General features: G+C 48.2%; 1 protein-coding gene across 3 annotated transcripts in view; it reads right to left on the reverse strand.

Annotated features, from left to right (window-relative positions):
- Positions 1-26,033, reverse strand: part of ARHGAP1 (Rho GTPase activating protein 1) — a 26,622-nt gene continuing 589 nt past the window's right edge. The window contains exons 1-14 of one of the 3 annotated variants that reach the window (XM_026849749.1): positions 21,459-22,272; positions 21,032-21,239; positions 20,158-20,250; positions 14,928-14,957; positions 9,616-9,703; positions 9,240-9,371; positions 8,651-8,737; positions 7,928-8,026; positions 7,116-7,223; positions 5,849-5,925; positions 5,395-5,472; positions 4,714-4,842; positions 4,437-4,540; positions 1-3,759 (exon numbers count right to left, since the gene is read on the reverse strand). In XM_026849749.1, the coding sequence (XP_026705550.1) occupies positions 3,580-3,759; positions 4,437-4,540; positions 4,714-4,842; positions 5,395-5,472; positions 5,849-5,925; positions 7,116-7,223; positions 7,928-8,026; positions 8,651-8,737; positions 9,240-9,371; positions 9,616-9,703; positions 14,928-14,957; positions 20,158-20,250; positions 21,032-21,170 (1,344 nt within the window). In that variant the 5' untranslated portion in view covers positions 21,171-21,239; positions 21,459-22,272 and the 3' untranslated portion in view covers positions 1-3,579. Of the gene's footprint in view, positions 3,760-4,436; positions 4,541-4,713; positions 4,843-5,394; positions 5,473-5,848; positions 5,926-7,115; positions 7,224-7,927; positions 8,027-8,650; positions 8,738-9,239; positions 9,372-9,615; positions 9,704-14,927; positions 14,958-20,157; positions 20,251-21,031; positions 21,431-21,458; positions 22,273-26,033 lie in introns of those variants that run through there. The other 2 variants (XM_026849750.1, XM_026849751.1) reach the window with 2 other exon arrangements.

Genomic DNA, 26,033 nt, shown 5'->3' on the forward strand with positions numbered 1-26,033 from the left:
TTACATTTTCATTTTTATTGAAATACAAAAAGTGCAAACTGTGAAATATAAGATTGGTGTGGATTAGAAGGAAATAAACAACGTGAACCGTGAAAACCCCAGCCCTGCACCTGACAAACATCAACAGAAAAGAAGGCAGGGAACACCAGCAACAAAAGCAAAGCCAAAAATTTTGCACAGGAGCCCCCGTGCATAAAAGAGGAAACAGGGACCAAACGGGCCCTCAGCTCCCTCTCAAATTATCAAACATCGCCACAAGGCATCCAGGTGGCCCCAACCCTGCCCCCGCACCACCCAAAAGCTCTGGTGTGGGCACCGCGCCTGGGCCAGGGAGCGATTGGAGGCTGTTAAGACAGCAGGAGGCTTAGCAGAGGGGAATGCTCTAGGGGCTAAAAAAGCAGAGGGTTGAAGTGGAACAAGTACCCCCACAGGGAGAAATGGCTAATAGCTAACCCGAAGGACAAGCCAGGGAAGAGACCCTTGGGCAGCTCTACAGCAAGGAGAAAACTGACAAAGACCAGCACCCTAATCAGATACTGCCCCCCACCTATGTGTGCCAGAGAAACCCGGCCCGGGCAGCGCCCTGCCTGTGAGGAGGCTGCCCGGGCGAGGAGGGGATGTAACCCTGGCCTTGGCAAACACAGGTTCTGGTGGCCACCCAGCTCAGGCTGCAGGCAGGCCCAGGCCAGTTCCTTGCTCAAGTCACAGGAGGGATATTTCAGTACAAGGCATTCAGGAGAGCAGACTGCAGAAGCAAAAGCAACCCTGGTTCCTGTGCCTGCTCCAGGGCCCCCCGCAGCTCCAGCATGAGGAGCAGCAGAGGAAAGGGGGTATTTACACTGGGTCCCTTCCAGGATTTGCAAGCACTTTCCCACCATGAGCAGTAGCAGCTTCCTGAACACCCTCCAAATCTGCTCCCTGCAGGCACTGAACTGGAGCAGGCTTTATCCCTGCCTGCAGGGGATGCACCAGTCTCCATTTTGAAAAAAAAAGAAAACATTTCAAAAACTCATTAAAAAAAAAAAGGCAAAAAAAGAAGCACCCACCAAACTAACAAATTCCATCCAGAAGACAGACACTTGCAACATTCCCTGCTCTCCCCCGGCAGAAGAGCTGAGCTACCCCAGCTCTGCTTCCCTCGCTACTGGGCCGGGAATGGTCCTTAGTGCTCTGCAGGGCAGAACGTGCTGCCCTGCCCAGGGAGCTGGGGCAGTGCCCAGCACCAAGGCCTCGTGCCCCAGCACACGGGCGCTTCCCGTTCCAAGCTGCCAACCTTGGGGCTGTCTGTCCCAGGAGGAGTTAGCTGGGTTTGCCCTTCCTCCAAGGCATGGTGTCAGCTGCAGATATTGTCAGAGCACCAAGTCTCTCCCCTAACTGAAGCCTACACAGAGCAGGGTGCCTGCAGGAAAAAGAGGGGCTGCACGAGGCTCCTTCAGCTTCCACCGTCCCCACAAAGCCTTGTCTCAAAACAAAGTACACCTCTGTCCACACTGTCCATCCCAGATGGCTCCTCTGCAGCACATCAGCCCCGCTAACTTACTCCAGCAGAGATCACAGGTGAATTAGGAGCCGAGTACCTCTACCTCCAAAACATTTATTTGGTTACTGATGTGAATTGTTCAGGCTGAAACAACTCATATCCTGGCCAAACAGGGAAGACTCCTACTCGAAAGAGGGAGACTAAGCAGCCTTGTAGCCTCCAGAGGGCAAAGTCCCTCGGTATCAAGAAGGGATCAGACCCAGCCCTCTCCTAGAACATCTCTTGCTCCCTGTTCCCAGCCACGGGTCGGTGTGTCTCCTCCAGAGCCAGCTGGCCGGCCCTGCGCTGTCCTGCAGAGCTGTCCGTGTTCGCACCCATCCCCATTCCAGAGCTTACCAAAAAGAGCAATTTCCATCATTCCCACAGCAGATGTCACTTATTTTGATTACAACTGGGGCACCGACCTTTGGTCAGCGTTTAAAAGCGGGCTAAAATATTATGAAAAAGCAAGTTATATTCAGAATGCAGTAGCTATTCAAAAATTAGTTCTGCTTGGTCCAAAAGATTTGTCCCTGTGGCCAGATGCAGCAGGGAGGACTGGCCCAGGCATGCAGGGCACAAGATACAAAGACAGAACACACCAGTGGCGTAAGGCTAGAATCTGCCTCCTAACACCCTGCTGCCAGGCCCAGGCGATGCAGAGGGATCTTTTTTAGCTCCATAACGGGAACACTGCAACCCAAACCCAACAGTACTGCAGCTACTTTGGGTAGGTTCCCGGCCCACCCCGCTCTGTGCCTGCCTCTCTCCAGCTGTGCCCAGGGCATACAGGATGCATCTGAGGCAGCTTCCATGGTAGGACGGACGGAAGGTATGAACCGAGGAGGAGATGGGGCCGAAGCCCCTGGCAAATAGCTGTTCCCTCACAGCTTTGGCACATGAGTGCTCAGAACCTAGGCAGAAATTCAGAAACCAGGCCTGGTGCGCTCCAGGGTGAGGGTTAGCCCCTGTCCCTAGACCCTCCCACAAGACCACATGTTACACTGTGCTGGAGAAAAATCTGCTCAAAAAGACAACTAACCAAATCGGTCTGTGCCAGTCAGCACAGATACACATGCCTGACAGGGAAGAAGAGGCCTTGTGCTGCTGACACAGGGAAAGGCAGTGATCCTCATAGTGTTCAGCCCTTTGGTGCCACCAGGACACTTGCTCCCTGCCCTTCAGGCTCACCAGCTACCAAAGGGCCCCAGCCAGCCCCACCCCAGCACAGCCAGGTCTGCCATGAACCACCCCAGCCGGGCTGGAAATGCTGCTGGAGGAACAACACACCTGAGCTGGGTAACTGTGGGAGGCACCTCACCCACTACACCCCAGCAGACACTGAACAGTACCTGGAGTGGGTGACCCCGGAGGAGTTTGGGCTAAATTCAGCTTCCTTGTATTGGAGTCTGACAGGTAAAACAGCCCACGTGCCGTGAGCCTGTCCTTCACTTGCCTGCCAAAGGCAGGGGGTCTAGAGAGGTGTTTGCAAGTGCAGGACATGCTGCTACCTGAGGCGCAAGGGCTGCCCAGCTCCCTCCCCCGCTGTAGGTGCCTCTGGGGAAAGGAAGGACCCACATTCAGCGCTGAGAGGTGGCACTTGCAGCAAGAACATCCCTGCCACAAAACCCAGCAAGCCTGCCCTAGCCCAGCTGGGGCAAGGACGGGGAGCTGGGGCTATTGGGAGCTTAAACAAACAAACAAGATCTTTGCTGAGGAAGGAACCAGGAGGGCAGAAAAACTGCATGTAAAGGAAGAAGGAAAGGCAGGCAGGTCATCTGATAGGGCAACAGACTGGTGATGAGCCCTGGAGGAGCTGCACAGACTGGCAGGTGGTTTAGGACTCCACTCCCAGCAGTTGGGAGACCAGCTCCCCTCCACAGCCGGAGCAGCAGGTCTCCTGCTTGCTTACTTACACACCTTCTCCACCATCTCCACAGCCCTCGCTCTGCTCATCACCCAGAGGATCAATGGTCCCTTTGCACTGGAAACAGCTTGGTCGCAGCTCCAAGACAAGGTGGGAAGGTGGGCACAGTGTGCTGGTGTGGGCTGGCCTGGGTTCAGGCCTCCACATCCTCAAAGAGCTCCTTCTGGTGGTCCAGCAGGAACTTGGTAAAGGTATTGATGGGGTTGATGGCTTTTAGGGTGATGGCTACATCTTTGGCCCACAGCAGATTTGGGCCAAACACAACTGCCAGGTTGGTGTTTGTCATCTTGTTTCTGTCACTGTGAGCAGAGACCTATGTGGGAAGAAAAGAGACCACTGTGAATCCTACAGAACAACACAGCAGCTGCCCTCTACCCTCCCCAAAGCCAGAGCTGACAGACTCCCAAGGGCAAATGGGAAGAGAGAAGATGAGGGCCTGCTGCCAGAAAACAGCTGGGGGAAACACACAGGACACCCAGCATTCAGAAGGTGAGGAGCAGTATCTTGTCATTTGATGCTATGGCTCAACCACCAGGCCATGTCATAACAACAGGACCAAGAGCACTGTCAGCCAGTATCTCTACGGTCCAGATCATCACTCAAACCAAAATGATCTTCCCTCTTACTGGAATAGCCTTGCAGTGGCTTTCCTGGCAGTTGAAAGTTCTGTAGGGCCCCTCTTCTCATCTAATCTCCTACTTGGCTAATTTGCAGTTATACCTCCACCCTGGGGAGCTTTCTGCCGCCCTGGAACAGACCACACGAGCTTAATGCCTGCCTGCACCTCTCAGCATTATGAAAAGCAACTGCTTAGGCTAGTTCATCATGATCATTCTTGATCTCTGTATAACAAGAAGATAAAGAAAGACAATCTCCTAGCATGAGACTCATTTCCTCTCAAAGGAAAAGAGGGAATAGGGAATCAAAAAGCTGATGCAAGGCAGTGGCAACCAAACTAGAATATGACTGCCCACCTTTAGAGCAGCTCACCTGCACCAGAAAGGCTGTCAGTAAACGGAGCACTTGGTAGTTTTCTTCTGGCAGAGTCTGGAGCGTTTTGCGAACAACCTCCACACGATTCACCTCCTCCACACCTAAAAAAATATCAAGAAAGACAGGACAAGCAGGTCCATGAGGAATCCTCAGCACCCACCCTGATGAAATCCCTGCTTGCAGACACAGGGAATCCCATGCAGGACTGCCCCTCTCTGCAAAGGACAAAGTGCCAGGGCAACGTCTGGGGAGTAGCACACTTGTTATAACTCACTCTGGAAGCTGACAACGTGGCTGTAGAGGCCAAAAGTGAGGAGGGGCTCAGGGAGCTCCCTCAAGAAGGTCTTGAGGATCACAGCAGGGAGGTGGACATCTTCATACTGCTGGAAATCTACAGGCACACCTGAGAAAGTAAAGCAGAGACTCAGTGCTCACTGGCCAAAGCAGGACATCCTCCAGACAAAGAATGGCCCATGATGGTCAGAGCCCAGAACTAGGGAAGCAGTATTTTAAAGAAGAACACAGAGAGGCTACTGCAGCTCCACACCTTCTAGCAGAGTGGAAAAATGTGTCCCAAAAGCATATGCAAAGAACTGCAGAAACCAGCACTACATCTTTAGAAGCCATCGAATGAAACAATACCAAGTTTCTTCCTGGTTATCTTTGGTCCCTCTAGTATAATCAGACTAAGGTGGTATATCCCACACCGAGAAACAGGGAAATTTTCAGGAAGGAAAAGGGCAGCAAGGGGAATTTAAGTGAGAAGGAATACGCTTTCCACACAGCAGAAGTATCAGATGCTTCTCCCCGGCAACTCAGGTCATACGCTGATGGGGCCTCACCTAGAGGCCTCTCAGAAAAGAAGAGGAGCCACGACGGACTAGTCCCAACACCGTTCCAGTTGGACAGCAGTAGTTAGGGAATGAGAGGTGCTTTGCTAAGTTTGGGCACTTACCTATGTTGTATTTTTGCTGGACCTCCCTGACAACCTGTGTATTTGCTGATCTTCGGAAAACCCCCTCTGTAGTAAGAGCTGTGAAGTGAGAGCAGATGGAGAAGAAACATCAGCCATGTGAGAGGCTAAAAACGCTGGTCTTAACAATCCTAAATCCATGCTGGGGGGTGTTCAGGCAGATGTTAACAAGTCCCTTTTTTAGAGTACAGCAATTGTTTCTGCTTCCACTACTAAGCAAAGGATATACTTATACAAGCATGAGCGTAGATGACTGGAGGCAAGAGGTCTCCTAAGTCCTGCACAATCTCTCTTGAAGGCTAACTCACCTACTTCAGGCCTTTACACCTTATGCTAGACTGCTGTTTATCCTACCACACTCTGGATGGGAACTTGGCTGGAGGAGAGACCACTGACATGGAATTAAGAGGGGCTGCAGCTTCCCCTGAATGCTTACCATGCTCCTGCAAATGAGCAATGGTGTCTCTGACCACCAGAGGAACAGGAGACTGATCCGGGCTCTTCTCCCTGAGGCTGCAGGAAGAGACAAAAGGTTACAGGTGACGGGTCCTTCTTGCCTTGCATGCAGCCCCAGAGTCCTGACGTTGCCCACGCAAACTCTACCACGTAAGATCTTGCTATCACAGTCCCTGGTTCAGACATGATTCCAGCCTTCTCTCCTCTTCACCCATTGTGCTACACTACTCACTGGAGCAAGTATGAGCTCTTTACTACACCACAGGAATATTTATCTATATTCTGTAAAAATCACACCCTGTAGATGCCAAGGCAAAGGGGTTCCCAGAAGGCAAGGCTGCTAGTTCTGAATCAGGTGAAAAGAGCTGAGCTTCCTTTTTCTTTCCCCATGGCAGCAGGGGCAGAAAGAAGCTGATGCATGAGAGAAATACAGATGGGGTAAGTATACCCACCCCACTCCTGCAGCGGAAGATATATCAACCCAATGGCTGTCAGAGAAGACCTAGTGAAGCCACTGCCACCCTCACCTTTGATTGTCTATACCACTTGAGAGCATGTTCACCCCTCTCAGGCTACTAACAATCTCAGGTGCACAGCGCCACGGGGTTACGTTTAGAAATGTTATGCTGGAGCTGGGGAATGCATTCCCAGATCGTTTTAGAGGATCTGTCTGACAACACAGTACTGGCTCCTCCTCATTCCCCATGGAGGCAAATCACACTCAAAGTTAAAAATACCTTCAACACTTAGCCAGTATCACTAGCCCTTGCCCATGGCTGTGTTCGGCTGTGTCACTGTGCAGGAAGGGGGGTGGGAGTCAGTACAAGGGTGAATGGAAGTGGTTTTAAAATAGAATTTATGATATGGAAAAAACTAAGAAACAGATCTGCAGCACTGCTCAATCAAAATAACAGAGCCCTAAAGATACCTCCATCTGCCTTCCACAGACCTCCTTTGTTTAAAGGAAGTTTCTAGTGGCATAAAGCCATCCCCATGGCCCTTATTTTGCTCCTCTCTTAGTGACCCTTAGCTGCAGAAAAAAAAAAAAAAAAATTACAATCTAGCCAAGGGAATCAAGAGGCTGGAACTGAACTGTCAGTCAGCATCTGGACATTAGCACAGTTCCTTTGTAGGAAGTCTGAACTGCATGAAATTTTACAGCCACTTTTGCTGCTCTTCAGTTATATATACAGTGACCTCGTATCAAGCAAGTCTGGGCAAAAGCAACACAATCCAGAGATACTCACTGCTGGAGCGAGACTCCAAACTGCTGGTTTGGCAGTGGTGGGCGTGGGGGTGTTGATTTCTGGGGCACTTGTGAAGGTTTCTGCAGGGACCTCAGATATTCATCATGTCTGTGGCAAAACACAAACTAGTAAAAAGCTACTCCACCTTCCAGAAAGAGCATGAACCCAGCACTGCCCATGACCCACTGCACACCCACTGGTAACAGGTCCAGCCTAGCATGGTTGATTCCACCGATGCAAAACCAGCACAGGCAGCTCTGGAGCACAAGGGCAACAAGAACAAACATCTGGTTGCCAGAAGAAAAGCAGGGAGAAAGGAATATCTATCTGGAATCAGAAGCTGGAGCAGCTGAGGATGACAGGCAACATGGGCAGGAGGCCAGGACAGCATTGCTTGTGATGAGACAGTTGCATGTGTGTGTCAGTCTGGTGGGACTGAGATTGTGGCAACTTTAGGAAGCCCCAAAGACAAGCTGGAATGTGCAGAGCAAGCAAATCAGGTGCCCAGATGCAGCAGCTGTGCACCATGAGCTCTAGGTCAGCAGCTTGCAGAAAGCCTCTGAGGGGAGAATGGGAGAGGCAGGGTGGGTGCTCCACTGGAGGGGATTTTACTTGAGGAGAGAACTGGGCACTGGGGCCAAGGACACACGGGAAGGAGCATGGAGAGAAACAATACACTTTAAGGCAACTTGTCACCACTCCCTCCAAAACCACTGCCTGAGTGGTACAAGCTCTTCCACCCCTCGACATTCCTCTAGAAAGGTCCCCTCCCACAGAGCCCTAAGCAAATGGGAGACAGGTAGCATTCTCACTTCAGCACTGGGCTTGGGATGCCCAACTGTTCCAGCTTCACATACTCCTCCAGCTCACTAAGGAAGTTCACATAAAAAATCTTCCGTCCAAACTTAAAGCTGAAAAACAAGAGAAACAAGGTATGTGAGGAATCAGGAAAACCAGTATCAGAATGGACTTCTTACAGGCAAGGAGAACAGGGGTCTGCAAGAGACATCAATGGGGCAAAAGGGCAGGTATGGCTGAGCAGCAGCGATATCACCCACACTGCTCTCCAACTCCATCTATTTTACCAGGAGATGCCAAGTCTTCCCAGGTAACATGAGAAGCCCTAGCAGCAGCAGGCTCCCTAAAACACCGGATTTCTCCTTCCTAAATTCAGTAATAGGCTGGAGAAAGGTTTGGTTTCAATTATTTTACAGTCAGGATTTCACCATCAACACAATGAATTAAATATAATTTAGACTGATGCTCTCGCTTCCTGTTCCACTATTAGCAGAGCTTGCAACACTTAATTTCCACTTGGCTAGATAGAAAGGGAGCAGCACAGAGCTGCAAACTCTGTAGATTCCCAGAGCAGTAATTCTTGTGCCCAAATATTTCTGAGCTCAGAAACAGAAGATAGCACGGGGTGAGAGACTTTAGGGTAGGCTCGGCTGCCTGGGATTGTCTTGTGCCTCCCTGAGAATGCCCCATTATTCCCCTGCAGCGTGAGGATGTGAGTCTCCTATAGCCCTTCCTACCTGATCAGAGGCTTGAAGAGAATCAGCAGGGTCTTGATGAACATGGTTGGGTGCACGATATACAAGGCCTTGATGTTCTTCTTGTACCTGCCAAGAGAAGCTGTATAAGGATGAGCTGCACTTTGAAGCAAAGGAACCAACCCTTCCACACGATTAAGGCACCCTGGGTGCTCCGTTCCTTTTGCACTGAGCCTCCCCAGTCCCCAGCACCCACAGCCTCTGCTCTCCCATGCTTCGTAGCTGTGTCAGGCCACTCAGCAGCCTGAGGGCACGCTCTACTGTATTCCAAGATTCACTGAGAAGCAGTGAGCATCCTCACCAGGAAGCAACAATTATACCACGGGGCTGACACACTTGCACTGGGTCCTGGTTTTGCTGCTTGCTTTGTTGGCCTAAAGCATGTAACTACAGAAGGAATTGTTTATCCCATGATTCAGCCTGCGTTAAACAACAACCCACCTCCATAAGCAGCAGAAATACATGACAGCAAATTAAGATCACCAAGCTACATGGGGGGGGCTAGAGAAGATCTTCTATGTTAGGCTACAGAACAGCATGTTACATCCTTGCTTGCTGCAGTCTTACTCACTTGCGATCAAATTCCCTGTAGGCATCCCGCAGCCAGCTCAGGGATGGCTTGTTCTCACTGGTCAGGCCATGGTGCAGGTACACCAGTGTGTAATCACTCTCCACATACTGGTCCAGTGTGAATTTCAGGTACCTAAGAAGAGACAACTGCTGAACTCACTTCATGCTTTGCCACAGAAAGTATCATCCTCCCTTTGAGACTCCCTTTTTGAGTGCCCTAACAGAGGATTTGCATCCCCAGCAGTGGAGGTAAGCACTTTGGGAGGACATGTCCAGCTAAAGAAGCTATTGCAGATAGATCTGGCCCCAGAAGTCCAGCAATTGGGAATTATGTCAGGCTTAAGAAGTTAACAGCAGCCTCCTAAAACACTACTCACCCCAGCAGTTTCACGTGATCAAGTTGATGACTTGGGGGCATCCGGCAGGCACTGAACAAAATTACTTTCCTTCCATATTTGTCATCACCTGCAGATGAAATGCCAGAGATTACAGGGAGTTTAAGGACTACATTGTGGTCTTGGCAGCAAGGGGTAAACAGAGAATGGGAAACTGCCATAACGAGGCCAAAGTCTGAATTGCCACAGCTGCCAGCAAAGCTAAACCTGATTTTCAGCCATTACTGTGAGCCTAGTATGGAAGCAGAAACCTGAACACCAAGTCAACAAGCGAATGGAGAACAGAGACCACGCTCTGGCCTGAACAAAGTGAAAGGACTGGAAGCCAGGATGCCTCAGGGCACATAGGGATGGAGGCCTCAAGTACAAAGTGTGCTCAGAGCATGCACTAATCCTGCAATGCTGCCCCTGGGCACTGCTCCTGATGCATGAGTGCCCAGGGAGGCACAGGGAAAACTGCCCCTCACAGGCACATTGACCATTCTTTCCATCCTGCACACAGTCTCAGACTAACTTCTTGTGGCCTGGTGCTTTTGGTTTTTGCTTCACCTGAAGCTTAGTCCTGCACACAGAACAAAGCCATTTCATACCCTGGAAACCAAGAAACTCCTAGAAGCAGGGTAGTCCCAGCCACATCTCAGAGGTGAGAAGCAAGCACCATCATAAGCCTCTTCTACAGATGGACCAAATGGGCTGCTGGATTCTCCAGGGGGACTGCAGAACAAGCTGTTCACTGCTTCCTAGATTCTCCATCCACAGAGATATTTTTCCAACCTGAGCTGGAAGGAGCTGCAAAGTGCGGCACAACAAAGCATTCTATGTAAAACCCATCAGAAAACAGACCCCATGACACTGGAGCCAAATAACCTCATCTCAGGGAGGACACCCTCCTAGCCACCACTTGAGGCTTCAGAGACAACAAGCCAAGTTTTCCCCAAAGTAAGTCTTCATACATCAGTGGACTTCTGCCAGCAGAGATCTCAGCCCCGTGAACAAAACCCAAGCAGATGGGCATGGACAAGCTTAGCAGACATGCTAAGGGAACTGAGAGATTTAGGTAAGAATCAGGTCACAACTCTTTTGGCCACATGGAATTTGAAGGAAAGTCTGGTTCTCTCCCAGACACATCACCCAATCCATTTCCATTTTAACAGCAGTTCAGATTAAATGGTCCCTTTAGTGTGAAGGGTTAAAGTCTTCTGATCTTTCTTGCTACTCACCCTGCTCCAAGAGCTATGTTTTCTTGTCAAGCAGAAGGAGCATAGAGCAGTGGAAGGGGCTACTGAGGTTACACTCAGCACCACCCTCCTTCCTCCCCTACAGCACAACCATCTCATAGAGACCACAGCACAGAAAAGCAGCAAGGATGGCTGTTATGCAGGACAGCCCTGCAATACATCATTCCTCTTGAAAAATATCGTTTTTCCCACACCAATTTACAATATTCAAAGCATGCAGCTGTTTTCTCACCTTTACATGGGCTCTGGCCCTCAACTACTGCTTGGTTACACTTGCCATGCAGCAACTGAGATCTCAAACAGCAAACCTGAGGTTTCTGGGAACGCTGCCTGTTAGTAAAAGATGACCACTTGGTGCTGCAAATGGCAGCCAGAGAACTGACGCACACCAGCCATGACATCAAGATGCCACTAACCCTCTTTTACCCCCATCCTGGCCAGAAGAACATATTTTTTTGCTACTTGTTCACTTATATTTTCCCCTTGCAGGTCCCATCTTCAAGTTACTTACCAAACAACACAAGAGACAGAATTTACTGATGCACACAAGCCAGAACCTCTACAAAAGCTAGGGACACTGAGGCAGCACTAGGTACAGACCAGAAAGGGGTGGCATAGGCCATCACATTGACATAGACATGCGGAGGTAAGGGGCAATTAGGGAGGACGGACGACCCAGAATGCAGGACTAGAAGAGAGTGATGCAAGGCTCATCTGGAACAACCAGATACAGTCACAGCCAGGCCACAAGACCAACATCACATTGCATATCCCACGGTAGCCCACTCTCTGCCTAGCCCAGAGTTTCTTGGTAGCTTGTTATGAGCTTTAAGGCTGGGTCTAACACACCTAAGCTGTCTATAAAACAAAAGTGCAGGCTACAAAGTCCTGGACAGGGAATATGGCATATTGTGACCCTTCCCAGTGGTCTTGAGCCACCTGTATGTCTGCACCTGGAAAACAAAGGGTCCTGCCTGCACAGAGCAGCAAGAAGACGATAGCATCTGAGAACCTGTTGAGTTCTGTAGTGATGAAAGAGACTGGTCAGAAAGACTACAGAACTTTGCAGATCCTAGCTCCGTGCTAAAGTCAGAATAGCTGCTATCTCCAGTTAACTGAGAGGCTGCATTTCACAGAGTGGATGGTCTGAGGGCCAGAAGCAGACTGCAAACTTTATCAAGGCAGGCCATGGTTCTGAAGAACTGCAGTACAGCACCATGTTCATGTGATGGTGTGGGTGGCCTCAGACTCAGCTCAGGCTCCTGGGAACCAATTTCCGGATCTGACAAGTCAGGAACCACAGAGCTTAAACACTTTCCTCTGGAATGACATGAAAGCCTATGGCAGAGCCTATGCAAAGTCTAGAACCTTGTTCCTTATATTGCTGGTAAAGAAAAACAAAAGATCCATGATGCTGCCAAAGGAGAGATGGCATGTTTTCCCTGGATGATTTCCAGGGCCAAGTACACCAAAAGATAATCCACAGTCCTCTGGATGACTGAAAAAGGCGTGGCCCATTTTGCCTTCCAAATCAGAATGAACTTATGCACAAGACCTACACAGGAACCAGCATGCCCATTACTGACTTCTGGGTTTCACTCCAGTTTCATCACACTGGGCTCAGCCTGTCAACATAGATACTTTCAAAACAACCAACCGTCAATCTTGTTCCCACCTGACATATATCAGATCAGTCTAGTTCATCCAGACATGACAAAATTCAAAATTCAGCATCAAAGCTGAACAATTAGTTGTTCCAATTTATAAACAAGAACCTAAAGCCCATTCCATGTATTCTTGGCTGCTGGAGGAAAATGCCTGCAGGTGGCCTCTCTGCCTCCAACCGAACAGATTCTTACAGTGTTTGATCTTTCCCAGATGCTCCATCCCTTGCACTGTTTGTTTCCCTGTTTGCAATATTAAACTTATGTATCTAGGTTTTCACCTCTCGTTTGCAATTGCAAATAGCTGAAGTCTCCACTGAACACAACTATAGACCATGAAGTAATCACTCAGCTTCCTGGGCTGTCTCCTTCCTCTCCCAGGTGAGGAATGCTCAACAGTTAACAACAAACCAACAAAGAAGCAATTAAATACCATCAGTACTCACAGAGCACCCCAACAATGTGCAGACCTTTGTGAGTAAGTTCATACATGAAAAATACCTTCAATCTACACTGGAATTAAACTATCTCCCTACAGGATGAAATTCAGATATGTATTTTTTTAACAACAAAGAGCAAAGCCAGTAGACAATATGCAAAGCCTCTCCAGTCAAGACAGCTGCTCATCTAAAGAGATACTAACTTGTAGCACTGATGGACATGCTAATTCTCCTGAACATTGTTATGGTGCTTTTAAGGCCCAAACTCAGTTTTTCCTCTCACCCAAAGAACAGTGCTTCCAGTGCCCTCCTGAAACAAGGGGCAAGGAACGTCCCTGCTCTGGTTCCAAGCCATCAGTGCAGGACCATACTTCTAAAAGGGCTGAAGTTTAAACACTGAGGCTCATGTTTCAGATTGAAACCTGCAGCAATACAAATGTATCAGAGCAAAAAACTCATATTAAGGTAGCAGTACTGTCCTGAGATAGGACTTTATTAATGTACAGCCAACCAGAAAATACACACTTGACTTGCAAAACCTACTATGTATTTCTAGGTACTTCTCCTGAAATTTATCTGTTAGCCTTTATGCCATGATTGGAGGCTGTCGTACTACTCACTGGCAGCATAAATGCAGTCCAGGGATGCTGCTCATTCCTACCTTCATCAGGTACCCTCAGTTGAGGGCCCACCTCAATGAAAGATTCAAATGAGAATATCCTGGTACTTTGAGACTTGAGAGAATGCAAACGGATAAAACCTGCCACCAAAAGCTAGTGTTACTGGTAAAACAGCAAAGCTAACAGAGTTCAGGGTCAAGGAGAGGACACGATATATCATTCTGGAACATTACTACACAAGTTTCACAAAGCTTAAGATGTTTATCAGAGCCACTGTCAGTAAAAAAAACTCAGTAATTTCAGGTTCCTGCCAAGCTTATGACACAGTTGGGCAGTGTTTAAGTATAGTAGATTTTAGTTGTCTGTTGAATTCAAAAGTAAATTTAGCCCCTCAGGAAAAGGTAAGGAGCTCAAAGTAGAAGTATTTTAATACATGACAACTTCCACCTAGATATTCCCAATATCCAAACACTGCCAGAATCATAAAGCCTTACCAAATGACTACAGCACTAACTGATACAAGATGTACTAGAGGGTCAGGTTAAAGAATGCAAAATGGGAGGATGCCTGAGAGAATGGTACATGGGGGAGAAGAGCCCACATAATGAGGCAGTGAAGATCAGCATTTCTACCGACTGTGTGAAGGTCTTGGCCTGCTGTTCAGAAACACAGAGAGAATTTCACACCAAAAGGAGTTTTCATCTACACTGAGAAGTGTGAAAGTACCAGCAGCCAAATTCTTAAGGCTTGGGAATGAAGTCCAGAGAGTTTTAACAAATGTTCAGCAAGCACAGAGCAGTCTAGCACAGCTTCAGGCTAGAATGAGAAACAAGTTACCAAAACACAACAATCCTGCAGCCAAATGGAGAAGAAACAGATAACAGTTGCTTTCAGCTGAAGAATCCAGTTTGAGCGCCAGCTGCTTAGCACGTGAGCACAGCAGCAGATCATATGAAGGAATCCTAGGATGAACTTCCAAAGCACACATGACAACAAGGTAAATTTGAGTTCAAACTGAACTGGTCCAAGCAGGCCACCACCATGACAGAAGAGGATCAGGATTTACACTGAGACCCAAAGAGCCCCAAAGTGCCCAAAGTAAAGCCCACACGTCAAATTTGGCTCAGATGATTCTGCTGTGCCCAAGGCAGAGGTGCAGCCCTCAGACGACAATTTTGTGCAGCCTTTGGACTCCTGAAAAGTTGCCAGTGCAGCCTAAGGCTGAGCAAAGTTTGGGCTCCCCTGAGACAGTCCAGCTACAGGCCACGGTCATGCTAAAGGAATACCATGATCTACAGTATCAAATGTTAGCGCCACAAAAAATCTACCTACCTGGTTGGGCCTCATCAAGTCCACCCTGGTCTGGAGGAACAGAAACAAAGTTATAGCAAACCAAGCTTCGCATCCTTCCCCAGAAAGTAATATTGAGGATAACGTCTCAGAGTCTACCCAGATTGATGCTGGGATGTATTTAGTTGCTGTCTTGCAGCAGTCAAGCTCTTTCTATTTCATTTTTCCTCCATGCTCCTCTCTAAAGACAGTTTATCTAACAATTAGAGGCGGTAACAGCAATCCATGATTTCTGAGTCTCTTTCTTGAACTTGCAACTAATTCTGTATAATCACAGTCAAATTTCTGGCCCTTACTGTTACACTTCCCCAACCACCAAAATAGCAACTGTCATACTGCCACTTTTAAAAGGGTTAAACAAAACTAATTCTGAATGTCGAAGTCCCCTGAACAACTTCAGAAGTGTATAGAAAATGGCATCATACCATACGAATAACTCATCCAACAGACTGTTTTGCAAGAAGCTGAATTTCACAAATAAGCTGAAAATGGGGACAATTGAGATCTTCAACACACCCATAGCTTATTTTTTAAAAAAGTAATTTAGTAGATTGAGTAATAAAATAAACTGCCAATTAGGAAAAAAGGTTCCTTTGGGCAGGGAGGGGTCCACAAAGGCATTTCTTGCCATGCCCAGCCCCTTCTCCATCACTCTCACAGCTATATACTCAAGAGGCCCACATGGGCCTATCAAGACAGAAGCTTGAGCAGGGCTCTAGAAAGACACTTTCCATTCCCTTGATCTCCCCTAGAAACTTAGAATCCCTTAGAAACTCTCCATTCCCTTGATCTTGCATGTTAAAACATGGTGCACAAGCTCGGCTTGATTTGGATGGGCCCAATTCTACAGAAGCAACTCATCATTCTGTATCATACAAATATGCTTTTTAAGACAAAAAAAAAAAATCAAAGTCAGAACCAGCAGAAATGCGGGCACTCTGTATTAAAAGAGATGATAATAATGTACCATACTGGAAGGGAAAAGGACTCTTGTTATCGGAGGCCTCTACTGAGCCCATTAGCCACCAAAGACACACTGCAACACACTTTCAACAGAAGTTTTGTCTGCAGCTTCTACCTTTGCCTGCTTAATGAAACAACAGCTACTGGTGCTCCAAAACTGCTTTTAGCTCCCCATGTCAATCACCGACAGCAACAACAAATCATCAGCACTAGTTACAACATTGGCCCCTGCAGCCAACAGCCGGTCACAATGCTTTTCGGGTAGGTTTGGTACTAGATTCACCACTGAAAAGAGATTCACTGGTGAAACTGCAGTTTCAACCTAGTAACACACAAGAAGGTACACCCCCAGCTCTCCACCTTGCTTTCCCACTTCAGTCACAGGTCTTACACACACTAGCATCACGCCTTCTCTGCGAAGGCAGTCCTGCAGACTGCCAATTAATGGTATGAGGCAGCAGATTTCCCACAAAAACTAGCATAAACGTACTCTGAGCTTCAGCAAAGCTTTGAACTCACTGGGCAGGAACTACATAGCTGAAGTAAATCGTGATGGTTGCTCTCCTGAACTGCTACACCAACTTCTAGCCTCCACAGCAGCAGAAAATTCAGACGCCAATCATATGATAAGTCCCACTTTTCTTACCCCAAAAGGAAACAGGTCAGTTATTGTGCAAAATGGGAATGCTGATGATGCACCTTGTAGCTGTAGGTTTGCATACTGACCACAAAGGTGAGGCCAGTATTTTGGGCTGGGCAGAAGAATGAGGAAGGAACACGCTGCCAGAGAGCTGCCAAGAGCCCTGCTCTTCCCACCCAGCCCAGGCTTCCAGCAGGCACTGCCATCTCCAGAGACCTCCTCCAGGCTGTTACTATTTGCCATACATACTCTTGCAGTTCAGGCTCTACTGAAATTCAAGGCCAAGATTACATCACCCTAGGCTGCCTCAGCCCCAAAGGACATGGAAGCAGCACCTTTGCCATGTAAGAATTATCAGGAAACTCTTAAACATAACAGAAATTTGGGCTAGTTCCTCAACAGCCTTCAGCCTGAAGTCTGCGTTTCCTCCAAATGCTATGTGATGTGAGCAAGAAAAAAAAACCACTTTGCAGAAGTGGTTTGTGCAGTGAAATTGAGCTGCCTCTGCTCCAACTTCTAGCCACATGTAGAGATGAGTTTCTCTGCTATAATGCTCACAAAAAGAGGAACTCCGAGTCAAGAAGAGCACAATCACACAGAGACCTCTCCAAAACCTGCGCAAAACACTCCAAAAACACATACCTTAAGGCAGGTCTGAAAGGACGGGCAGAGTATCATCTCTTTCCTTTAGAAAAGCATTGAATCCCAGAACCAAAAGGTTTCCCAAAACTAAAATACTCTGATTTGTAACAATGTCATGGCACTCCCTCGGAACCGTGGGCTAGATGCCTTGTGCTGCCACCTTCCCGGGACACACCACCACACAGGACAGCCGTGACATGCCTGCTCACGGACAGAAGAGACAGGAGGGCACAAAGGAGGGTCCCCATGAAACTTCTACACTATTCTAAAGTGAAAAACAAAACTAGAAGACTTATTTTTCGAAAAAATTCTGCAAAATGTTTTTCCATATTATTTTCCCTCTTTAGGCCAGATAGCCAGGGTATTCAAATCCAGCATTCCTTGAACTGAATCAGAAATTAAGGTCAGCTAGAAAATGAGTGAACTAATTTTTTGTCACCAAAACTGGGCTTTTAAAAAGTTATTAACACTATGTATTCATTCCACAAGAAGTAATTATTTTTCTGACCACACAGGATAACCCTGGGATCATGGAGTTCAGCCTGAGGATGGGAACCAGCCTTCTGCTTTTGTCTCAAAATAGCATCATCATCCCAGAATCTATTTTAGGGAAGGCAGAAACAGCCATATGCTTTCTGCTCTGAAGTGCAGAACAGAGAAGGACGGGGAAGAGAAAGCTCATAAATCAGCAGAATGGATAAAACCACCCTTCATCTGCTGCCATTTGCTAATATTTACAAGAGAACTGAGCTATTCTGTTTCAGGCTCAGCGTGGTGAGCGTTCATTGCACCTGAAGGTGCTGACAAGCATAACTTGTCAGTACAGCCAGATTCAAACAGTTTCATATTAATGCTCCAGTGGGATTTTGATTCTCCAGGCTACTTCTAATAGCATTTTCCCAGATTTTCCCAGATTGTTTGCCTTCAACAACAGCCCAGAGAGAACATTACCCTGTCTGATTCTCCGAACAGTTAATGTTATTAATTATTGACCAAGAAAACTGAACAAACAGCTTCACCCCAGAACCCAGATTACAACTCAGGCCCCTTTGATCAGTTTCATAAATTGTGCTTGCAGATGCGACACCAGGGAGTCTCAAAACTAGGGGACAGCAAACCCACTATCTGGAGCTGTTCTACTAGCCCTTCTGACGCCCAGAAAGGCATTGCACCCTGGTCTGTGTGTGGGGACCATCACAGGCTTTCAGATAAATTGTCTACTGGTAAAAACTGGCCAGAAGCAGCCGACAGAAGCTTCTCTGAGCTGCTTCTGCACTACACAGAGAGCTCACTAGAAACACAAATTTAAAGCACAACGGGGAAGAGTTCTGGTTCAGAATGCAGGCAGACCTCCCAGTCAGCCATCACACCACCTCGAATTAGATAATTCTTCATTTGCTATCCTAGACAACGTGTCAAATGGCCGCATTCCAACAGCCCCGGAGACAGACATACCTCCACTGGAGTGACACTCGGAAAGCTTGGGAAAAAAATATCATGTTAACAGTCGGAAAAGAAATCCCGCAGAAGGACTAGTGCTTATATCAGGAGGCAGCACACAAAGTATATCCTTAGTTTGGGCTGGCATTCCAGTCTTATCAATGTCTCTGATCTAAACTCCCTGCTAAGCACTCTGTCTGAAGCTCTGTCTGAAGTGAACAACAGTATCATTTAACCCAAGAGCTCCCAGAGTCCAGAAACACCAGTTACCTCTGCCCTTCACATTCCAAATATTCTAGCTATTACCACTGAAATGGTGGAGTCCACTCATCTGTCCCTTCCCAGTTTAAGCAACAGGGAGACCAGGGTGCAGACCTCTCTAAACCCCAGTCCTGAAACTTCAGTCCCATGGAAAAGAAGGTTAGTAACACATTTGCAAATGAAAGCACTCGTGGCAAATCTGCAAGACGCTGAACACCTGGCCTGTCAACCTGAGCAGCCAAGAAGCACACAGCAGACAAAGGACAACAAAGTTTTGAGTTTGCCATTATCATTTCATCCGGAAAGATGCAAGATGAGAGGTTAAGGAGAAAGAAAGCTCATTCTAAAAGACAGCCCAGAAAAGACAATGTCTGTGGTCAAACCCTGCTGCAGAACAACCCTGAACCAGGAGGACTCCAGCTTGTGCCTCTGCTTTGCTGCAAATTCACGTGTGAGGCAGGGACCGAGGCACAGAAAAATGGCAATAGGAGGGGTAGTAGGTGGCTACAGATAACCAAGGAGGAAGCGTCAATCAAGTCAGAACAGGCTGAAGAGGCACTTTTTTAAAAAAAAAAACAAACAACAACCAAGAAACGCAAGACAAACTGGGATTAGCCTTCCCTCAGCTTTACCACAGCAACCTAAAAACTAACCCCAAAACTCTTTCTTATGGAGGCTCCATGAGTAAATTGCCAAGGGTTGATGTAATTAAAATAATATGGGTAAGACAACCACATAGATAAAATCCAAATGCTTGTGACCCTGAATGATCAGGTTTTTCACTGCAGTGGGACATGGGCCTATTCCCCCTATTTCAGATTTCAGTAAAAGTTGTTTCTGGACAGAATGGCAATCTCTGACCATTCAGATATGAGAGTTGCCAGACCTACTGTGGATTACTCAGTCTGCTGAGGACCTTGCAGCTGCACTGCCTAACTAGGTAATTTCTGTGGCATTCTCAGGCGAAAACCACACCTTGTGCACAGGATATAGTCAAAGGCCACATCTAAAACAATTCAGCAAAAGCAACCAAGTCCTGCTAATAATATAATCAAGACAGTAAGAGCCAAGAAGAAATACAAGTTTAACCAAGGTCAACGGAAAATTGCACTTAGTGTAATCATTTGAGCAGTTTGGTGCTCCTTCTCTTTATGATGCCAGCTGCCATTGTCACTTGGGCCTGGCAAACACCCCCACAACCCCATTAGAAAGACTTCCTCAGCCCAGCTGCAAAGACATCAAAGGAGAAAACAGCAAGACAGCTACCTGCTACTTCCACAATGTGGTGCCTGGCGATATCATAGTAGGGATCGTCCCACTGCAGGTGAGTGACAGGCTCAGGGGAGCCTTTGGAGTCCTCTGCACAAAACACAAGGAACAAGCAATTAGAAGAAGGGGTCTGGAGCACATTGGCAAGGGGTACCACAGAGATAGAGGGATGAGAAAAAATGGCTCTTTGACATGGGAGGGACTAATGCACGCACCTGTCCACCTCGGAAACCCACCTTTGAAATTCTGAGGGGGCAAGAGCAGCAATGAAGAGGCTAGTCAATCCCATGAGGTCCATACATGTCCCTCAGACTGCACACTCTCTCAAAAATGACTGTTCAGATATTCCACAAACATTCACAAAGGTCAAAACCCAAGTGCCAAGGGCACCATCACGGCTTTTCAGAGCAGGAGGATCTTAACATCGTCCCTTGATGGATGGCCATCCTATATGCCCTTCGGCTAATTTTCCTGTCCAATCTGGGCAGCAGTCCATAGCACAGGATTTCAGAGCAACAACTCAGATCACCAGCCCCACCTCCCCCATGGAAGTTCAAGACTCTTCCACTCAGGAAGGTCACACTATCCTGCAAAAAAACATAATAGAGGACATTCAAGGACTTACAGCATGTCTGTATTGTCAGCACCAAAGTGCAGCCAACCACAGGGCTGAGAAGAGTATATTTACATCAGCTGGCTCTGAGCTTTTTAATGCTGCTCAATGTCAGGGCTAATTTACTTGGGTGTGGTGCACGATTAATGTGTCTATAAAGCTTCAGAACAGAGCTGGGGCTCTCTGTATATGTAGATATGACCACAATGCAATTCCTTTTTGGCCAAAACCCAGACCCCAAGCAAGCAGGATACTTACCTGATTTGGGAAAAACAGGGGCTTCATCTGCTGGCCAGTTCTTATCATCTATGGAGGCCAGTTTGAGCTGGCTGAGGGACTCGTTGGTATCATCCAAGTTCAGGTCATCCTGAAGCTCCGAGAGTGGGTCTGTAGCCATGGTCCCAAAATACCGCAGTTTATTTTGCAGCGTCTAGAACGAGGAATGCGGCGAGGACTGCAGCGATTGCTAGGTGAGGCACAGAGATCACAAGTTTACCTCCCCAGAGGCTCTTCCTGTTCTCACTGATTTCCCCCAAATCCTCCCTTATCTTTACTTATCCAGAGCTCATACTCCCCCTCCCCCTTAACACAGGCAGGAACTCCTCCTCCAAGCCAGGAGCACCAACATATGTCAGATTCTTTTGAGCCAATTCCTATCAAAAGGCCATCAGGAGCCTGAACCAACCCTCTCAGTGAGTCCCTGCTTGACCACAGCTCTGTACGGAGTAGCTTCTTTCCTGAAACAGGAGCAGCCCCAAGACATGGAGGAAGGCGACAAGCTACGCCAGCCCCTGCCTGATGCACTCACTGTACCAGCTCGGAGGTCCCCCTCCCTCCGAAGGGCTGGCACAAAGCCCAGCTGTTTCCACAGTTGGCCCAGTGCTGGAAGCTTTCCCAGGAATCACCCCCTCCCCTTCTCCCAGTAAGGGAGGGCCAGAGCTCTTGACAACACTGAAGTGGGTGCTTCAGTGTGCTGGGATCTGAACAGAGAAGTGAACAGCTTCTTAAAACAGGATTTCGTAGGCTGAGCTAGCAAGACAAGAACAACACACATACAATCCTCACCTCCCTTCAGCATCACTCTTTTTCCTACGTGGCAACAAGCAGCAAAGAATCACCTCTTTTCATTTAAAGCCATACTGCTGGAATGAGTATTTTTCACCAAGCATTCCATAATACTGAGGAGACCAAGGAATTAAGAGGCTCCAAGAAAAGGATAGCTCAATGTGTTTGCTGCTGCTGGAAAATATTTCTCACTCTCATCTGAAACAGAAGATACATCCAACCCAGGAGTGACCTAGCACAGCATACAGCACCTCCTAAGGGTACCAATTCTTAGGGACAACCCCTAGGAAACAGCTGTTATCCTCTAAAGTCAGTGTCCTGGAAGTAAGCAAGATAATGCTGGAAAGGACAAGTACGTAGATCTGGATTGCTCACACAGACCACACGGACAGTAATTCGGCAGCCAACAGGCAGCAAGCCAAGAGGAACTGTAGCAAAACAAAAGGACACCTTGCACCAGCGAGACTCTCTGTAAGGCTGTTTCATAGACAGGCTTGTGCTTGGTTTTGCATTGTGAGGAGAGCAGAGGGTTCAAAAATGACCTGAGGAGGCACAACACCTTTGTGTGGAAACATTATATTCATAATAAAGCTATTTCCTTTAGCAGAATGGAGTGGGGGAACAATTTTTGCATCTTCCATCTCTAGGGCCTGAATACATGTATTTATCCAGAGAAGATGATGAAACAGTTACTTGGATGTGAGCACAGAGGACAAAACCTGTGAGAGACTGAGTGCTGGAAGGCATCATGTCCATGCTCAGGGCAACACTTGTGACCAAGCTTGGGGATGCATTTTGAGAGTACAGGAAATTGGATCAGTGTCTGTCCCCTCCCTCTGGATCACTCCACACTTACCACTTCCTGCCCTCCCTTCTCTGCAGTTTACAACCAGTTTTCACCTCTCTGGGGCTCCCAAAGGACTGGGAGCTTTTGTTAAACAAATGAAATAAGTTTCCTGAAACATGAAAGAGCAAGATGTAGATGGGCAGCAGATCACCAAGACAGCACGGCAAACGCACGGGGTCTGACCACTCCAGCCAAGCAGAGACCCAAGCAAAATTATCCCCTGCTCTACAGCGAGGGCTGCAAGAGCTGTCTGACCTCCCCTGATCTCCAAGGGACAAGGAGCAAGAAATCAGGTTCCCCTGCACCGTGAGCTCATGCTGGAACCACGCAGCAGCAGCAGAGCCAAGGGACAAGGACTCCCCACCCTTAGCAGCTGATCCAATTTCTATGGTAACACCAGGCACCAACTCATAACTCAGTGCGCTTAAAGCAATTCCCCACTGCAGCTCAGCAGCCCCACAACCCAGCACCCCACGCTGAGGAAGCATCCAGGGCCACCCAGGGCAGTGCCTCAGCATTCCTAGGGACCTCCCCACGCTGGTGGGGACAGAGGACCAACATTCAACTGCTGCCATCCACTGAGATGCCCTTCATGTGAGATTCTTGGGGTTGCTCAGCACCAACAGTGTCCCCAGAGCAACGTTTTAGAGACTAAATCCAAATCTCACAGAGCAGCAATGGCATTGCCATAGGGCCAGCAAGACACCAAGCACCCTCACTTGTCCCTACAGGGATCAGGACTTGGCTTCACAGCCAACTTGCAGCACTTGATGAGAGACAGAAGAGCTGGTTATTAGACAGTACTGGGGGATTTCCCCTTAAGCATAAAATTAATCCTAGTGTGGCACCATGTGGAAGAAGGAAGTCTGTTAGTAGGATCCTTATAGTTCCACGCTGGAAAAAAGAGCCCTGTGGATTGTGCTTTGCCAAAACCTTTTCCTTACCCCTTGGAAAGGCCGCTAGACTCCCCAGATACCTCCACGTGCTTTTCACAGCCACACAGGCAGCTCCATTCCTTGGTTCTAGGTTAGTGCTCCACAGCAGAAATGTTAATGGAAGGAGGATCTTTTAAGGTTCCTTCCAACCCAAATACGATTCTATGATCCAGAGCAGAAGATCTCTTAGATTTCAAGTCCTTCTTGTGAGCCACACTGTAGCTCCCAGAGAGACCCAGAAGGTTTTTTTGCAGAACTTTCCCAAAAGTGCGCAGGGTATCACAACAGGTAACCCTAGAACAGTTTAAAGAAATTTAATCCTCTAAATGCCTAGGGACTAGCAGGCACTGAGAAGGAGAGACCTGGAGTTAGGATGCAAGAAACTACTTGGGGATCGTAGTACAAGGGTATACATTTCACTTCCCGACTGTGCTGCTGCATGAGATTTTTCCCTGTGTACTCAAAAATGACCCACAAGCAGAACCTGTCATTGAACAGAAAGTCCATCTGTATCAGTATAAAGATAAAATGGTTGTCAAAAAACAGCATTTCACCAGACTTAATTTAAGAACCCCACTTGTTTTAGGATTAATGTCATGACAAGATGCAAATGATACACCCTGTATAGCCAGTCATAAGGTGAGAAAAACGACATGCCTAGATTTAAGAAGTAAAAAGCCTAGTCAAACATTTAACAACTAAAGAATCACACTTGACATCAGAAGCATTTACTTACTGCCAGACTCTAAAGAGCCAACTGTGACCATTTTCCCAATCATTTATGTATGCTTTCTGAGCCTATGCTGGTTGACCTGAACACTCACCAACTAATAAAAATCAACTTTCTTGATAACAGAGAAATATGCTGGAGAACAGGACGTACTGCTGAAGGAGAGAAACCTCAGCCCCTCAAATACAATTTTCACACGAATTCTGAGCTGGAGATTCCTTACACAAGATCCCACTGGAATTTACACAGAGAAGACAGTTCACTTGTACCTATGAAGTCCTGAGAGCTGCTGTTCATGCAGACTGTTTTTTTCTGCAATTCCAGTTTCCATCACTTATTTCTAAACTGCACCTATTCAGCAGTCTCCTTTTCCTGTTTTTCTCTCAGGTGTACTACTAATTCAGACGTAATTCCACACACCAAAATATGTCCATGCACATATTACCACACCCTGGACCTGTACTTACATACAAGAAAGAATTACAAAAGCCAAGCAGCCTCTTCCTCCCTGCCCAATTAATGAGAAATGCTTAGGCACAAAGGAATCCCAGTTCTGGGGTGACTGTATTATTTTTCTGATTCTGCTGCCATCTGCACCTCCTCTCAGCTTTGTTCCATTTAAACAAATTTCTGTTCTTCTGTACACACACCCATCAAGTCCCTGCACTTTGCTATAATCTTAGTATCAAGCACAATGCAAAAAGAAGGAGGAAGCAGTTACTCAGCAGCAGCACTCACTGAGCTCCAGGACCGAGACTCACTGAGAAAGCCCAGCACAAGCCTTCCCTCGCACCAAGACTGGTGACACCACCGAGAGCATCACTACCCTGAAAGAATCGCAGGGTCAAGCGCCAGACCGGCTTTGTCTGGCTCACCGTGACCAGCTAACGCGGGACAGACACACCGTTGCTCTGGGAAACTCTTTGGTCCTTCATTATTATAACAGCTTTTTAAACGAGCAGCTTTCCTTCCCCAGTCATCGCAAACCCTTTGCTGAAGGCCGCCTCCGTGCCCGCTGGAAGCCATCCCGGCTAGCGACCGACCTCCTCTTAGTGATTCTCCGGAGGGTGTGACAGCAAAAGCGCTGAGCTCGGCTTCCTCCCTCGGAGCTGCGGCACAAAGTGCGGAGCCTGCGACCAGCGCCGTGCAGGATCCACTCATCGCACCGGGCGCGGGTGAGGGAACAGGGGCACGCGTGAGGGAACGGCGGCACGCACAGCCCTGCAAGGCTGCTCCACTCCTCCTCCTCCTCCTCCTCCTCTCCACCAGATCCCTGTTTCTGTGCCATTCCCTTCCACCGAGCTCGGTGACAACCCACAGCCAACTTCAACATTCGGCCCAGGGACTCACAAGATCTGCCGTTTACACCGTTAAAAGGAGAACCCCGAGTCCCCACAGCGCAGGCCACCCGCACAGCGGAGGGAGGTTTGACCGCCCCGGCAGGGACGGCAGCCCCCCGCCGCCGGCCCCGCCGCCGCACCCACCGCCCACCGCCCAGCGCCCGCCGCGGCCCGGCCCCGGCAGCAAACCCGCCCCGCCAGCGTCAAACAAACGGCTAAAACCCCGCGCCCCCGCCAGCCCTGGTTCCCCCGGGGCTCCACCGGCCGGGCTCCTCCCGCGGGGCCGCCCTTCACACAGCAACAGCCGCCTCACCTCAGGGGGAACCCCCGGGCGGGCCGCCGG

The sequence above is a fragment of the Athene cunicularia genome (assembly GCF_003259725.1).
Source record: "Athene cunicularia isolate RWA chromosome 5 unlocalized genomic scaffold, athCun1 chr5_part1, whole genome shotgun sequence".
Taxonomy (NCBI): domain Eukaryota; kingdom Metazoa; phylum Chordata; class Aves; order Strigiformes; family Strigidae; genus Athene; species Athene cunicularia.